This window comes from Xiphophorus maculatus, chromosome 11, assembly GCF_002775205.1.
Source record: "Xiphophorus maculatus strain JP 163 A chromosome 11, X_maculatus-5.0-male, whole genome shotgun sequence".
Taxonomy (NCBI): Eukaryota; Metazoa; Chordata; class Actinopteri; order Cyprinodontiformes; family Poeciliidae; genus Xiphophorus; species Xiphophorus maculatus.
Window position 1 is genome coordinate 15,576,876 of NC_036453.1, and position 17,837 is coordinate 15,594,712.

The window sequence follows — 17,837 nt, forward strand, 5'->3', positions numbered from 1 at the left end:
CCTGTGCTCCCCGAAGGAGCTTTTGGTGCTGCATTTTATCAGCCCGGGCGCTTTTACCCCTCCAAAGCAACCCATATGCGGGGCAGGCGCGCTGCATCTGTGTGTGGGAGAGATAGTTCAGCTCAATATTTGGTAAACACAACATGACTTGGAACATTCTCATTCTGTTAAAATGAGAAAATGTGCAAATGCGTCGCAGTTTGTGTGTGCTGCGTATGTACGGGGACCACTTCAAAAAAAATGAAAATATCATTATAATTGAAACAATTTATGTAAAATGTTAAGCTGATATTTTTACCGTCGTGATTTTCCGCTTCCAGTTAATGAAAACATGGCATAGATTTGAATATTATGTCCCAGCAATAATTTCTCTTTTACCGCGACGGGGACCTTATGAAGTATGTATAATCCCTGCATAAAGGTTGTTATTTTAAATGTACTTTAATCTCACAATCGACCTTCCTGGGAACACATATTTAATCATCTTTTATCTATAAATATCACACAATCTCTCTCAATAGACGGACAGGTAGATATGTGTATTTTATCTCTAAACTCTATTATGTTTAATCAAATGTTTTGCTTGTGAACACAAAGCTGGCCAATAATCTCATTCTAATTGATTCAAAAATGGTTCTGAGACACTCAGACAGTGTTGCTGTATTCTGCATTGATTGATTTTTTTTCCCCCACCAATCAAAGTCGCATAGACAGCACTAAGGAGTTACATAAAAAAAAGGATACATATTGAAGGAGGAGAGGAGATAAACACACTGCAGGTCAGAGGTCACCTGCATCCCTGGTCAGTCTCACTAAGCTCAATTAAAAGCAGCAAAATAATGTTTGAAACTCGCTTTCAGCAAAGCAGAATTCATTCTCTCTCCGCCTGCCGTTCGTGGTAACAGTAACTGCGTGGGCAATATTGGCTCCTACTGCGTGGCTTAACTACAGAGCCCTCTAGGGGATGTGGGATGTTCCATTTTCTTTTGCGTTACCCTACCCTGACCCCAAACCTAAGGAGAATTAAGTCATTCAGTCATGTTTTTGGACTGTGGGAGGAAGCCGGAGTACCCAGAGAGAACCCGCTCATGGACAGGGAGGACGTGCAAACTCCACGCAGAAAGAATCCAGGCAAGGACTTTTGCCGCAATGCAACAGTGCTGCCAGCTGTGCCACTGTGCGGCCTCTAGAAACGACACGTTCATAAATAATGATGAAAACAAAAAATGGCACCAGAGCACCAGAAAATGCAGCCCCTTCAAAAACAGTCATAAATAAATCAGGACACCCTACAAATGCTGGAGTGTTTTCCTAACCTATTTGTACACACTGATGTTTAAAATGATTTTTTTTCTTTTACCATACAAAGAACTTCAATGTAAATAGCAAAACCTAAATTGTTTTGTAAAATGTCACAAAAAAAAAGTTGATGTCTAGTAAGGAAATAATTAGTATAACCCAATATTGTTATTAAAAATGGTTAAAGAATAAATAAACAACACATAACTGCATCACATCATGTGCACATAATTAAAACATGAAGGCTTGCCTCGTTAATCCCCAGAAGTGTAGGTTGTTGTGCTGCTGACCTTTGCAGGAAGAGTGAACATTTTGGGAAGACCAACAGAAAACTTTGAGGCCTTCAAAAAAAAGACAGCTATTTCTCTGGTTCGAAACTTAAAGAGGCCCCAAAAGAATTTGCAACTATCCTTTCTGCCCTATGAAAATGAGAGTCAGGCACTAAATTATTTATAACCCTGGCAGTTGTAGATTTAAAATGATTTTTGCGCAACCAAAAAGTGTGTCTTTGACAGAAGATGAGGCAGGCATATGTAAAAAACAATTGCCATTTCAGCCTGTCAAAACCTGTTATTTGTTGACCGTCTTTTTGCACGTTCCCTTCAGACGTCAAATTCAAATCGAAGATTTTTCGTGGTCTCCCTCAGTCAGAGGAAACATGATGGCAAAATCAAAATATTAGTTCAAATCTAAAATCTACCATGAGATAAGAAATGTGGGGCTAAACCGTAGCCTACCAGTCGGACACTGATAACTGCTTACCACGTGCCTGCGTCTGTTCAAGCAAGCTGGTGTTTATATCCAGCAAATATTGAGTGAGAGGTGGGATTTATCCTGGACAGGTCACTATTACATTACAGAGCCACATAGAGACAAATCCCAGCCACTCAAATACTCACTCCTAAGACCTAAAAAAGGTTATTTTTAAATTCTCAAGCATATGATCAATCACTGATTAATTCGCTTGAGTTTATTTCCAGCTAAAATCAAACCATTTTACCTATTACTTTTGTTCTATTTTAAAATATTACAGCGAAAACCTTTAAGTTTACAGCTTTCTTAAGGATGGCTCTAAATCTGATTTTTGTAGAATAACAACTGACTTGAAACAAAAAAGATTTTTTTTTGGATTTGAATATCAGTGCTGCGAGAGAAAGCAATAGGTTAAAATATAATTACACGTGAACTGTATCTATGTAACATTAAGTGGGTTAGATCAATTTTTATGATTTACTATGAGTCTGTACTTTCTTGACCGCGACTTAATTTATGTTTCTGCATAATTACTGAGAGCATGTGCAGGGAAATGACACTTTCTGTGAGTTGCAATACGTGTGTACAGAACATAGACTGCGCTCAGGATCGAAACACTCTGTAATTTCATGCAAGATTGCTCCATTTCAAAACAAATGTTCAAGTCCACAAAATAGTTTTTTTTTTAATGAATCAGCCTCTTGAAAATTAAAAAACCTCAAGAGATGGACATTTGTAACATAATGGAGTTCCATGTAGATTGACTGAATTTGTCTGTCTGATTGGATTGATTTGATTGGATCTCTTGCACTCTCCTTGGGAAGCAGACCTATGTGTCTGTAGAGGATGTGTATGAGTCTCGTCCAGGTATGAGACTTAAACGAGGTTTATAACAAGGCTTACTCTTTGATAGTAAAATGTAATCACCGTTTATGCGCAGTGGCTCTAAAAAGGTTCAAACTCCTTGTAAAAATATCAAACTTCTGTGAAGCAAAAAGTAAGGCTTAATCGATCTCGTTAAAAGTGCATTATTTACAGTTCTATGATAATAACCTTTACCTAACCAGATACGAACCTCATTGAGATACACAATCTCTTTTTCCAAGAGGGACCTGGAACGATAGCAGCACCGTTGGCTCTCTGTATTTCAAATCAAATACACTTTTAATAGACGGCAATTTGTCAAAAAGCTCCAATAATCTGGTAGCACAAACCCTTGAAACGTTACTTTGTTGAAGAAGCTGTCGGTTCAAAATTTAGTGTTTTTGGTTTCAATCCTGGCACTATTTATAGTGAAACTGAGCTAACTTGAAGTCAAGTTCAGCTGCAGAATGTTCTTCTGCATCCTTCAGTTAAATCCATACTGTACACATACGTTACCACGGATCAAAATGACCTTATGGTAGAAAGACATTGGTCAGTCAAAGAGCTAAAGATGGCACAACATTCTACAGTGCATACACCATGGCACAGGAAAGGTATAGACATTACTGGATATTTGTTTAAAGAGGTCCAGGAGTCTGCCAAGAGGTCGACAGCAACACTGAAGGAGCTGCAGGAATTCCCAATACATCTAAAAGATGGACAATATATATCTATACACATGTTATCTTTGTTTATCTTGCGATGTATTATGGGTTTGGCTCCTGTAATGTTCATCGAGATGAACAGGACATTAGATTGTCCAGCACTGGTCACTGTGAGACGTAAGAAGAAACGTCGACCAAGACGCAGAGAATACAAAGACTTTGGTGTCTGCGAACAGCTGTGCTTCGGTGTCGTGAGCAGAGCCCGGACTTTTGTCCTCAGCTTCTTACAGTAAACCATTGTAGCGTGCTGACAATGGGAAGACCAGGTCAAAGGCTCATGGAACTGGTAAATTCACGTACACAACTTCATACGGCGTTATTGCCGCTGATTAACTCAACGTTTCCGACGTTTCTTTGTTGAAATACACACAATATTTATGATCAAACATGTCTATCGGGTCTGAGACTTTGTTGGTCGTGTGAGAGCTTGGAATCAATAGAATCACAGTGAATATAGCAGACTCTGGCGCCGTGTCTCACATATAATTATTAATAAGAGGTTTAACACAATCAAAAGTTGAAATACTTTTAAACCATCTTTTAGTGGAAGAGGAAGCTTTTCATTTGCTAGTGTGTTAAGCATTAAATACTTTGCCTGTATGACTCGCCACAGAATTCCCACAGTCTAGTGGAGTAACTTGTAAAGTGGAACCGAGTGCAGCCGTGTTTGACCTTCACTTGTTATTGCTCAGGGACCAGGGGATGCCAGCAGTCTTAGCTACTCATATTCAGATTGAATCTATCGGGCCGAAAGAAAAAAAACTGATGCTCTTGCAAGTCTTGTGATGTACAGTTATTGTTGCTGTGGGATTAGTCTATTGTAAGCATCCAACAGATCAAAGGCCAAGGACAGTTTAGCAAACTGATGAAAAGATGAGCTTCTGCGAGTCTCGGCGTAGCAAAAAGAAATGTGACCTGGCGCTTTCCACGTGACGCCGGAGGAGTTATTGAAGCGCGGATGGATAGGTGAGGGGAGGGAGGGGCGGATGGCGGCTAAATCAACGCCGACTGTTTTGTGTGGCGTTTCGAACCAAAACAAGTTGTTCCAAGCTGTGTGTAATTCACCCCACAGATGATGGGTTTTACAGCCTCTGCGCGCGTATTCTGTCCGCAGAAGATCTGTAAATCTGTCAAGGAATGAGTCGCTTCCATTTCCCTGGGTGTAATCTCATTTGCCTCCGGTGCCAATGGAGCATCAAATGTCGGCGCCGGCTCCTGGTGGTTGGATGCCGCGACTGTCTGTTTGCCTGAGTTTAGCCTGGGAGTAAATCCCACCTGTCCCACATGAGGTGCTCCATCAACCACAAAAATCCATTATCCCCAGAATGTTTTAGAGGGGTAATGGAATCCTTATCTTTATTTTGCACTAGGAGAATTTAATTACATGCTGTAATAAAAAGCTCTCCTAGTCTATCAGTGTATGAATATCTGCTCTCTTTTTTTTTTTTTTTTTTTTTATGGGGCTCATATTGTTGTGTGACAGTGTTCCTTGGGCTGACGTCTATATTTTCCGGTACGGACTGCCAATCACTGGCTGCAGTCCTGATTCCGCTCCATCGTTTGTGACTCTATTACATCTCATTCCACAGATAAGATGAGATGAAGCCTCATTTCATACAGCATATGCTTAGCAAACATTACTTGGCATTTGCCTGCAAACCTGTTGTGAGCTATTAAGATGAAAACGAGCCGGATCTGAGCGTCGCAAAAGAGAGGAAAGTAAATATTTAATCACACTGAAGCTTTGTTTTTTTTTTTACATCCTTACAGGATTGCACTTTTCTCCCCGAGCTCCGGCTGTTGTTCGCTTGTTATGCAACTGTTGCATTTTTTACGCATTTTACTGAGACGCTGCAACGTTTTGTACCACGAACTGTTGTAGCTGTTGCTTCCTTAAAATGATACAATCTCACAGTGACTGCTGTATCCACGGTGAGCTGAGTTGAAGGTGAAATAAGATTCTTTAAAAATAAGATTCTAAAAAAAAAAGAACCTTTGGGATGAAAATATAATCATGTTAGTCCATGTTTGGAAATATCAGTGTATCTGTTAAAGGTTTTATAAATTACAGGGATCTGCATAATTATTTATTATCATGGAAAAAAACAATCTACTTTTGTAAGGCTCTTTATTGGATGAGCTGTAAGGGATTTATCAGTTTAACTTTGTTTGTTAATTATTCTTCAATTCTATTAGTAGTCATCTTCAATTGATTAAAATATACATCCTGATCGTTTGACAGATTAAAAGTACCTTTCCATTAAGCCCACATTTCTGTTTTTAATGAGTTTCTTTTTTTTTTAAATGACCTGATGTAATATTCTATTTTTAAATGTCATGTTCTCATTAGCTGTAAGTGGAAAATCATCATAATTACCAGACGTAAAGGCGTTCAAACATGCATCTGTGTGTAATTAATCTACATAATGTGTTTCAACGAGTGATGAAATAAACAGTCTTTCCAATAACATTCGGATTTATTGAATGGGGCATTTATTCCCCAAATGAAGAGGAAATGCTATATGCTCACTTCTGGTGAGCTGACCTGTCTTTGCCAGGTTATTGCATGATTTAAATCTAACCTCAGTGAAAATTTTACAGTAGACGTCCAGCCATTGTATTTGTTTTATTGTAACCAGGTGAAAAAATGGGTACATGTCAGAAATGTGTTTTGTAAACCCTGTTTTGCTTTGTTTCGCCAACTGGTTGCAATTCTTGTTTTTGCCAGCATGTGGTGCTGCTTTACAGAGAGGTCAAAAGATTTCAGGAAGTAGAAAAAAAAAAAACCTCTTGTGTATGTACCGTGGCACTCTTAGAAAAACGGAAGAGAAGGACATTTTTGTGGGCCGAGACCTGGTGAAAAGGATGACCACATGGAGAATCCAAGTGTTCGAAGTGCCACTGCCGTTTAGTACACCCTTTGTAAGAGTTCAGTTTTTTTATGTGAAGCTACGTTACTACATGTGAGCCCTCCATTTTCACTGAAGCTGAGACTTTATATTGATAGAATACGGGTCATTCTTACATTTGTTTCTTTGCAACTCAGAGAGAGAGAAAAGTGTTCTTTTTCATCTAAAAAATAAAATAAAGGACCCATTTTATTTGAAGCTCCGTGTGCTGCATTACTCCCGACTTCATTATTAAAGATGAATTCAATTCAAAGTGGGATCATGCACCCCAGAAAGCCTTGATACAAATGAAACAAAGAGAACCAAGATTTTACAGTGGATGTGCGTTTGTTTAGTTGTTACAGTACAAAATGAGGATCCAGCAAAAACATTTGCAGTTGGCTTTTTACCATTATACGGTAACATTTAAACTCGTGTATTGTATAGACACAGCTATGCTAAACTATTGACAATGGAATGCGTTTGGTTTAAGTGTTCAGGAATCGTGGTGTTTGTTTACTGTTGCGAATACTGTAACTCACCGCGGAGCGAGAACCGCTGGAGTCAGAATCCTCCGTGGGAACGATGCCGGCCCTCAAGCCAGATGCATTTCAAAGCATCATGGTGTGTTGGGTGTGTTGCAGCACAGGACTGAAGTGTCACTGCAGGTTTTCACATTTTAAACAGAGTCCTCCCGATGCTTTCTTCTCCATGCTGTCTGTGAGAGCTCGGGAGCTGCTTTCTTCGTCCACTCAGGCATCATTTACAACAAAACCAACAAACAAAAAACAGCTGTGCATATAATTACAGTACATATTTGCTTGAGGCGGGGTCCTGCTGAGAGGTTATGAGCTGTTGGTAACTTACCTGCGACTGTGAGATGTTCTAGCCTTAACTTATGTCACATCCTTGATTTAAGAGCTGCTTTACAAACCATCATGTTTGCGTTGAGAGGTTGTTTTACATCCTAGCAGGTCATCATCCGTTTCCACTGACCTACTAAGTGAAACAAATACTGCAAACCCACATATGCTAACTGCATTCAGCCAGTGTCTGTAATGCCCTAAAATGACTTTTTAAAAGAAGAAAAAGAAAGAAATATTTCAGTTGCTAATGCCAGTATGTTCTATTTCTATATGTCACTTTCCTACTTTTCCATCAGGTATTTATTCCGTTCACAGGATGTAAACAAGGTCTGTTTTTCAGAGTGTATTTCAAATTAGATGTCAGGTGTAACCAACAACAACCTGTCATGTTGACAGCCGGTGACCCAAATGTGAAAACTATTGGGAACAAAAGGTACGATTAAGAGAAAGTTATGTTTTTGTTGTCAGCCACAAATATTTATTAGTTTAACTTCATCAAGTTGCAACAGTTTCATTGTTTACAACAATTCTGATTGCCAAGAAGTTACACTGAGTAATCTCTGGGGGTCCACAATAGTGTATATTTTGTTAATTTTAAGGGGTCATTTATATTCACGATGTTTTTAGAAAAGTAAGAAGCTATTCCAATAAATGACAGTAATAGGTTAAGCTTTCTGCTGACGTTTCTTTTCTAACACTTTGAACAAACGTTGCTGCTTCACACAGACACAAACTAAGATCTCTAAGTGACCCAGATAAAATTAGAGCCAGTTCAAGATGATTAAAGACCACAAATTGAAAGCATTAGGATAGATTTCACAACCAACCAGTCACACACATCATCAGAAGTGCTTTTTTCTGTCTTTCTTTTTCGTTTTTTTTGTTCTCTGCTTGAGTCTGTTTTATGCCTTCCTTTGTGGCAGCATAAGAAAAATCAGGATGGCTGTGTGGGTGCTGTGACTCTCATGCTTGACATTTTCATCATTTGGTTTTTCATGAAACATAGTTTTTTTTTCTTGAGCATTATGCTCAATTAATCCTTACATTCTTTTTGTCAGGAAAGAGCGTCTGCTGCTTGATCGTTATGATGGCGTCACATTACGGAGGGCTCTTACTGCAGAGCTACACAAGCAGATTGATGTCAGTAATGAAGAAAACATGTTTTGTGTCAGTTAATTAGGTTTTATAGTTATTAGCATCGCTGTCAGCAGAGCTGACCTTTGATCTTTGAATGAAAATATGACCTACCCATCTGGAGCCCTTCAGGCCCTTAGATAGAATCTTGTGGCAATGAAACAGGGCTTTGAGCCTAATAATCTAAAGGTCAAGGAAGCCAGGAGTCATTCAATATCATTTGCAAATAACAATACAATCTTTAATGGTAAGGACACCGTTTTGAACACAAATATTGCCAAGTCATAAAACTCTTAGTCGAGCTTGGCGTAAATATTCAGATTTATGACTGAAACATAGGAGAGGTGATGAACAAATATGGCTTGTGAAGGTCAGAGGTGACAAAGTTCAGTAACTTTAACTTTTCCTTCAGCATCGGTTTGTAATCAGACTTAGACGCTTATTCACATTTATTCTTAATGTTTTCAACTTTATATTTTTCTACTCAGAGCTTCTTAAATGGACTAGTACCTTTCAAGTGTTAATGGTTGTCACCAGGGCAACCGCAATGTCTCACTGGGTTGTCAGAGAGATGTCCAGGTGTCCAGCCCCGCTTTACTGGGAAAGAGGATTACTTTACTGGGACTTTGGTGGACAGCGGCTGGGGGCTTACTGGGAGAGCTTGCTGACTTGTGCATAAAGTGAGGGTGGAGTGACAGATCTTCAGTATTGTAAGGAAAGCATCGATCTGTAACAGACACACTAAATGACATGCAAATGACCTCATGTCATTTTTTTGCAGTTGCAGAAAAAAATATAGACAATGCCAGCAGAATAGGACACAACAGCAGACAACTTTTGACGATCGCAAATGAGGATTACTGTACTAAAGGAGGCACAAGTTTAATAAAACAATCAAACCTTTAAGTATAAAAGGTCATTTCTAATTTTCTGTGTTGAGATGTTTTTAGATTTATACTGGCCACAACAGTAACCCCATTTTTTTCTTTTCTTTTCATTTTTTTAAAGCAAACATGAGATTGGCCTTTATGTTTCCAGTGTTTGCTTTTGCTTTGAAACGCTACTGTTGGTGCCATTTTGACCCGTTCCTTTCTTAGTCATGATGAACTCTGACATGACCTTTTTTCTCATCCTGGAATAATTTTGGTAGACAACTCCTAGGAAGGTTCACCGCCACTCCAGGTTTTCTCCATTAGGGAGCAATACATCTCTCTGTGGTTTGCTGAAGACCCAAAGTGCTAGAAATGTCTCACCAGTCTGATAGATGCCACTGGCTTTGTTTGTCATTTGTTTTTTGAATTTATTTAGATTGATTCAAAAGGAAAAAAAAGCAAATGCTATTTCACTTCTTGCTCACAGGTGTGAAAGCTCCCTGGATGCACCTGCAGCTGCAAACAATCCATCCCATCATCCAAGGGGTAAACATCAGCAGGGAAAGGAAGTTTTTGTGTTCTGCTGTTCTTTTCTTTGAACACCGTGCGGCTTTCATCATCACATTGTCAGCTCGGTCAGCTGGCCTCTTCCCAGCAGCTTCTTCTCCAAACCAACCTGTGTGTGTAATCTGTCATACATCACTGAGGGTTGTTGTGGTCGTCATCAAAACCAGAAAAAAACCCTGCGCTTCTGTGAGCAGAGCCACAAAATAAACGTCCTCATGCTGGAGCGAGAGAAGCCAACCGCAAACCTGTTTATCACCATTTTTATACTTGAATGTTTTCCCAAATAACATGCATATGTGTAGTTAATGACAACATGCTGCCCAGCTCTAACAAAGTCTCACTCTGGAATAGCATGGCATCGACTGCTTTCTCGTCTGAGAACAAAGTAAGCCACTTAAGTGCACTTACCTTCGCTCGTAGTCAGACAGCCATTGCTCAAGGGTGAGGAAGACAATTTCACCAGCATCAATCTCTTTATTAGAAAGTAATGGTCACTTACATTTCGGATTTCTAACCTCAAAGGGCTTTTAGTATTGATTGTTCAAGCCCACAGTAATAAAGATCTTGGCAAATACTCCTTGTGAGGCTTAAAGATGAGCGAGAGCCTGAAGGACCTGCCGTCCCTTCTGTGGGAGCAAGTGAGAGGGCTGGACACCAACCAGTTGCCATGACAGCCACTTAAAACAGAGCGTGCCCTACATGTCACTGCTGCTGTTTGTTTCCCAGTAATTATTCATTTTGTACGTGAGCCAAAACACAAGTCAAGGACTTTCCGTGGCCACGCTTGTGAATGTTTGAGTAATTACTTTAAATCCCGCTTGTATGATGTGAAGGAATCTAGAAACGTGGATTCAAAAAGACATAGAGAGAAATGTGGCGTATGGCCCAGATCATGAAGCAATAAGCGATAATTCATCTATAGACAAGTAGTAGCTGAATGTGCCCAGCTGGCTGATTTGCTGAAACATTTCCACTGATATGCTTCCTGGAGTCAGCGAGGTAATCATTCACAAACATCCTGTTACCTGATCTACCCTTGTGGTCAAAGAGAGTCCTAAAGATGGAAGGTGGCCATCTGGAAGCGGACAGGCCGTTGTTTAGATTGGCGTCTAAAGAATAAGCATTAGCTTTTTCACTGGAGACAAGAAAACGTCTCGGAAAAATACCACAAGACTTGAACTCGAGGCCAGTCTTGATTGCAGCTTCTGCCACTCTTTATGTTGATGTATTTCATACCATGTTATTTGTTGCTGCAGCAGAATCGTGTTAGAAAGATCAGGAAAAAAGAAAAAAGACATGTCCATCAGATATTTTACAGTTAAACTCTGGGAACAAACAGAAAAGACAGTGAAGAAACTTGCTAAAATAGAACAGCAAAAAGCATCTGTCATGCCAGTCGTGACAGATGCATCACCATCCTCAGACATGTCTGACACGGTTTGGTATTTCTTATGAATGATTTCCTCTTTGGTCATGAGAGAGCTAAATCACTTCGCTGTCTGTTTGTCACACTGAACAACCACAGATCATCAACAGAAGCTCACAACCACTTTTTTTTTTTTTTTTTAGAAGTCTTTCCTAACCAGATATGTCGTCTTTGAAGTCCAGGCTTAGGCCACTCTGTCATAGTGCAGAAGGCAGCTGAGCAGAACTTTATATCAACGGTTCCAGATTCATGGATTAAAGGTTGTCTTCTTTTTATTTGCCAGTCAAATGGAAAGTCAGTATTACACGTGCACCAACTATGAACTAGATTTATTTGATCTTTTTATTTTCTTTCTATTCTGTTTGTTGCGTTGAGCAGTGGGGGTAATAGCAATTTTGAATGGAGTCAGTTTTAGACCCGATTTCTTTCATCGAAAAGAGAAGAAAGTGAGTCGGAACATCTCAGGCACACATCACTTTACCCATCCATAAACCATCACCATGTTTGCTTCAGACGTGTCTCCTGCTTCCCTTTTTCTCTCATTTGTGAATGAGACCCTGAGATACTTAAACTCCTGTAATCATAGAAACGATTATCCCAAAGCAGAATGTAAGAGGATTGGATCAAAAAGCTCCTCTGTGTCTGTAACAAAAGTAATTTGAATTGAAAAATTAAGTACATGTACGTAATCTGGTGCTAACGTATAGAAAAATGTGGTCAGATTTAACAACAACAACAAAAAAATGCAATTAATTGCACTGGTTCATTAGTTAGACACATTTTTGCTCATTTTAACCTTCTGTACGTTCTGTCTGTAGTGAGTAGATTAGCGTGTATTCAGCTCACTTTTTATATGAACTGAACCTGTTTGCCTTTTCCAGAATTAACAAATGCATAAATAAACTAAGCTAAATTGAAGTGAACATGACTGTACTGTTAAGGATTCCTGTCAAGGGCAATTGGCAGCTACATAGTCAATAACAGTGAGGAAATGGATGAGGATAACAAGAATAGCAAGAATCCATTATCTCTGACTTTGTTTATTTGTATATACTGTATATATACTGTACACATATGTATAATTTTTTTTAATTTTAGTTTTCTTTTTGATCAAATGGCCTTATTCTCCACTAATGCGCTACACTGCTGGAAAAAAGCGAAGCCTAAAATGATGCATCCAGGCCAACAACCTGACAGGGTCTGTGTGACGAGTCTAAGTGCTGTAGTTCTCTTCCCTCCTCTCGCTCATATGCTTGCCTCTTGAAGAGACTCGGCGGGGGCCTGTCATCTCTGCTGATGCTTATTGTTGGTGTGGCATATAGCAGCACTTAAAAGCATGAGGCCCTCACATTTCAGAGGAAAGCACTTTTATTTGTTCCAGTGTGTGATCATTGCAATCATGTGCACCTAAATGGGCTGAACCCAACCTGCACCGCACAAATCCCCCGAACCGGTAAAAGTCGTCTCTGCGAACAAAGCAGTCGGGTTGACATGGACCCTTGCATAGCTTTGTACAGATAATCAGCATGTTATATTTCTGGTCTTAGGCAAACCATTATGTATTTAATTTTGCAAGACTTTTTTTTGTCTGTTTTTTAATGAACTTGTTGCCCAAAATGAGTTGAGAACTAGTTCCAAGCAATTGAGTTGTTCCTGGAAATAAAAAATGTTTCAGTTCTGATTTTTTTTTTAATAAAAAAAAAGGTAAATGAATGGTAGATGGAACCTTTCATTCAACACTTTGAAATTTATCAAGACAACCATGTGAATAAAATAAGGCTATTTGGCAATCGCGCTTTCAGAAGAGCACACACTTGTTAAATGGTCAGATTTTCCCATTGTGAAATAATGAGCCTAAAACGTTTCAAACCTTTTCCAGTTATCATGTGACTTTATACAGTATGTCCTTAATTTAATCTTCAGCTTTCTACCAGCCCCCAATCAAAAATGTAACCCACCTAATAGACATGTTCATTAGACCTAATAAATTCTCACAAAACAGAACCGCAGTTACTGCAGCAATTGACTTTTAAAGCTTGTCCACTAGAATACATAGGAATTAGAGGCCTACTTATTTATTTATTTATTTATTTATTTATTTATTTTTACCAATATTTATGAAAGAGAGTGATTGCAAAACAAGATATGTATCACCCTTATTAAAATGAACACGTTTTCAGAAACAATTGAGATTTAGATCAGGATGCCAGACAGAAATTGCCAATTGTTCTCTCACTGAAGATATCAAAAGCTCATTAGACAAAGAACATCATGAACCATGTGAGCAGTGTTTCTAGACTTGAAAGGGGCCTTTGACAACCACGGCATCCTCCTGGACAAACTGTAAGCAATTAATCAGCTGGTTTGCTCCTTACCTCAGAGGTAGAGAACAAAATGTTTAGATGTACGGTGAGCAGTAAACACCCAAAAAACCTGCAGCGTCGTCGCACAAGGTCCCATCTTGTGCGACGACGCTGCTTAACGTTTACATATGATGTTTGAACCAGCTGTAAAATGCTGATGCTGATGACACAATCATTATATATTGGTTGAAACTGCTCCAGCAGCGAGATTAACAAATGACATAAAATACATATTAGGATATCCTTAAAAGCAGATGTTACATACTCGATGAGAGACCTAAAGTATCCAGGCATGAAATTGCATTTTAACATTTGTCTTACTGCGTAGCTGGATGGAACCAGGATTCATTGTATCAAAATTGTTCATATAAACAGTTACGAAAACCAATGAAAAGACATGTTTCAGTTCAGTTTTTTTTCTCGAAAGGAAAAAAAAATATCCTTGAAAAGCATATTTTCTCAATCTTGATTTTTTATTTTTATTTTTATTATTTACTACTTTTTAAATGTGTGAAAAAACAACTTTTTGGCTAGAATTTTCCTGCATGTCACAAAGACGAACGCAAAAAGAAATATACCAGGAGGATCAACACATGGCCGCTGAAGAGTGCACTCACTTCCAAGCACCCTTCATCTGGTCGCCTTTAGCAGTAGAAGTGACACACGGTTCCAATTCACCTCTAGCAGAAGTAATGATAAAAACACTGAGTCATTTGAAATTTATTTAATGATGGGGTGAAAAGGTGAGTACGACAAAACCATCACAAGAATCACCAAAGAAGCAATTATATATTAACAATTCATTTTTGACTTCATGAGAAGGTGCAATTCTATGATAGATTTTAGATGATTTCTTCAGATATTTAAAGATCTGACAGGCATTTTTCAAGATAGTTTTGTTTTGTGGCTGTACCAAATATAAGACGAATTATACAAACTTATTCATGTCACTACTATAAACCCACTGTAACGTGCAGCATGTTGTTGTTGACGACACTACAGTATCGTCACACGCACTGACTGGTAGACAAATAACCTTCACACTGAACATGACTCACTGGCTTAAAATAGGCAGCTCACCTGCACAACTGTGCATGGTACAAAGCAATTGCTTCCTGTTCTCGTGTCCTGAGCAGATCGCCTCACTTCTCCGGCACAGTTTCCAGCAACAGCCGCGACAACCATTGGCCCCGTTTCCCTTTTTCTGGGTATTGCCTTTATGGACATGCATGTTTTGTTAAGTTACTCTTCTTCTTTTGTTTGAAGTCATTTTCATCTCGAACATTAAAGAAAAGGTTTTTAATTTTGTGAGGAGATATTAACTGATCGTTTGTGCCAGTTCAACTCACATCGTTTATGAGATGTTCCACAGACTCATTATTTTATAAAAAATAAATAACTGGAGAATTTTGACTCTCTCTTCTTCACTTCCTGCACTCAGTTTGTTCATTTCTGTGCAGATTTTTTTTTTATTGAAACACAGAGGAAGTTCAGTTCCTCTGTGTTCCACCGTTCTTTAAGCTTGGTGCGAGCTGTTAGCACAAATACGATGTGGACAAATACTTTGCAATGCTTGCAGTTGTTTCAGGTGAAATCTAAGCCATGCACGTTCTGTGGACAATGTCTTCATAAAATTCATATGGTTCTGCTTTTTGTGATAACCGTTTTATTAGTTTTCGGATTTAATATCCTGATTAGTCCCTTATAATCTGGAGGGGGTTTTTTTGTTGCTTATCTCCACTCCTTAGAAGAGTGACAACTGTCTTTAGTGTTTTCTGCTTCAGAGCAATCTCTCTTAATAGAGAGCGATGGACTCTTATGTGTTTTGTAATTGCCTGATAATCATTTTCAGATTGACTGAAATTAAAAATAGCTTCATAGAGATCACTTTGAGTGTTGCTCCTCCTCGTTCCACACTGATGTGAAATCTCATCAGGAGAGGCAAACTGCCTCACACTTTTATTTTTTTACAGACACACAGAGGACAGTTGAATCAATGCGCTTGATTAGCACCATCTGACTTCCTACAAACCCACGTAGTCCAGTGGCGCATAGGTGGAGATTTCCCACACTGCATCTGAGGTTTTCAGAAGTCTTTTTTTCTTTTTTTTTTTAAATACGACTCATGTGCTTGTGTCCTTAAGTTGATTGACTGATAAAATAATTATGACCCAATTTGCAGAGGAAAATCTTTGAGGTGGCCGTCATGTTGTACAGGTGCAGAGTGACGAAAGGTTCAATCATAGAGAGATGATACAGTCAGATGTGTGTCTGAGACTGAATAAAGATCACCAGAGAGATAAGGGACGCCTTGCAGACACATGGAGAAACAGCAATGGACTTTCAGCTGGGGGTCAGATGTTAGATCTGCGTGAGGCTGGGCGGCTGTTTCGTGAACCTTACTTGGGTGTAAACATCATTCAGCCGCTGTGAAACTCTGCCGGGTGCTGGCAGCGCTGTCCGATGAGTCCCCGAGGCTTCCTCTGCATTCGTTAACTCTGTGTTGGGACTGACTGTCAGGAGCTCCGATACCTGTCTGGAAGACGGCTCTGCGGGTCTGAGGCCTAAACATGTTCCCCATCGAGGGGAGTGGGAAACCTTTGTCAATGGAATTCTTGCACACCAGTGGACCGAAGTACACTAAAGTATAATAATAATAATAATAATAATAATAATAATAATATCTGAAAACAAAAATGTAGAAAAAGGTATAGTTCTCCCTTTAAAATGGACTATTTCCTTTGAACAAACCTGTCATTATGATTTGATTCGATTCCTATTTATTTGCGCCTTTCTTCATGTATTGTCTCAAATTTTTTAACGAAAGTTAGTTAATGCGCCTAAAATACTTGACGCACACGAATAGTGCGAATTTACACATTATATGCATTATTGATTTATGCATGTAATTGTTTGTTACATAATACTTTCCCCTTTGACTCTGTGTTTGGCGCAAGCAGAAACAGAAAGCGCTGCTGCTGAGAGCCAACAGAAGAAACAGAAGATCTGTTGGAGACGGAGAGAACCGGGAACTTGGCATCTCTCTCTCCTTTAACACCCCTGAGCCCCCCCTCCACATCCCATCTCCCCACTCTCCCGCACCCCCTCCTCGCATTCAGTGCTAGATTAACCGCCTGTGTGATCCACGATCCTCATAGACGCACTGAAGGGATTTGCGCGTATTGTTTGGAATTTCTTTTAATAAAAAATGAAAGAGAGAGAGAGAGAGAGAGAGAAACAACTGGAGAGAAAAGCGCGCTTTGCTTTCGAATGACAGCAAACAGTAAGAGTGTATGTTCCCAGACAGACAGACAGACTCGGCGTGTGTGTGTGTGTGTGTGTGTGTGTGGTGTGCGCACCGCGACTACCTGCACACAGATTTGGATTAGGACTAATGAACTGGGGTTGAATTATCTCCTCTGGGCTGTTGACCAGACGCCTCGTTGTCTCGCTGTGGGAGTTCTTTTTTTTTTTTTTTTTTTTTTTCTTCTTCTTCTTCCTTTTCGGATTTTGACGTCCGGATTTTGACGATGCCCGTCCGGACATCTTCCGTCGCTTTTCCCAAATGCTCACTTCTGGTGTCGCTGAGGATTTTGCTTCTTGTGCTTCACGCAGGGTCTCCGGTCTACAGCCAGGGGGATTCTCAGTCCGACAACAAAGTGATGGACAACATCACCGTCCGACAAGGAGAGACGGTCTTCCTCAGGTAAGCGCAGATGAAGTGATCTAGCAACGCGGACCTGCTCTGTGCCGTGTGTGTTTTTTGCTGCTGGCTCTCGTTCTGTAGTTGTGTGTGTGTGTGTGTGTTGAAGTTGCGCGCTGCCTGCGGGCTTCACCCGAAGGGATCGACGTGAAGAGAAGCGCAACTTAACTGGTTGCCTCTTTTTAATTTTTTATTTTTTTTTTATCATGAAGCAACCTCGGTTTTAAAAGGGGGGGGACCGGGATTCCGCGGGATTAGTGCCAGCAAGAACATTGAACGCAGAACTAATAGCCTGCTTCTAATCTCTGACAGCTGTCAGCCACACTCTTGGCTGCTTTTGCAACTAATGCAGAGTTTAGTGGGAGGGGGGATGATTG

The 17,837-nt window shown here is 39.7% G+C and overlaps 1 protein-coding gene across 2 annotated transcripts in view; it reads left to right on the top strand.

The window, feature by feature from the left end:
• LOC102228205 (opioid-binding protein/cell adhesion molecule homolog) overlaps positions 1-17,837 on the top strand; it is a 264,906-nt gene that overhangs the window by 172,804 nt on the left and 74,265 nt on the right. Inside the window, exon 2 of one of the 2 annotated variants that reach the window (XM_023342407.1) lies at positions 17,373-17,463. In XM_023342407.1, the coding sequence (XP_023198175.1) occupies positions 17,373-17,463 (91 nt within the window). Of the gene's footprint in view, positions 1-16,894; positions 17,464-17,837 lie in introns of those variants that run through there. The other variant, XM_023342406.1, reaches the window with a different exon arrangement.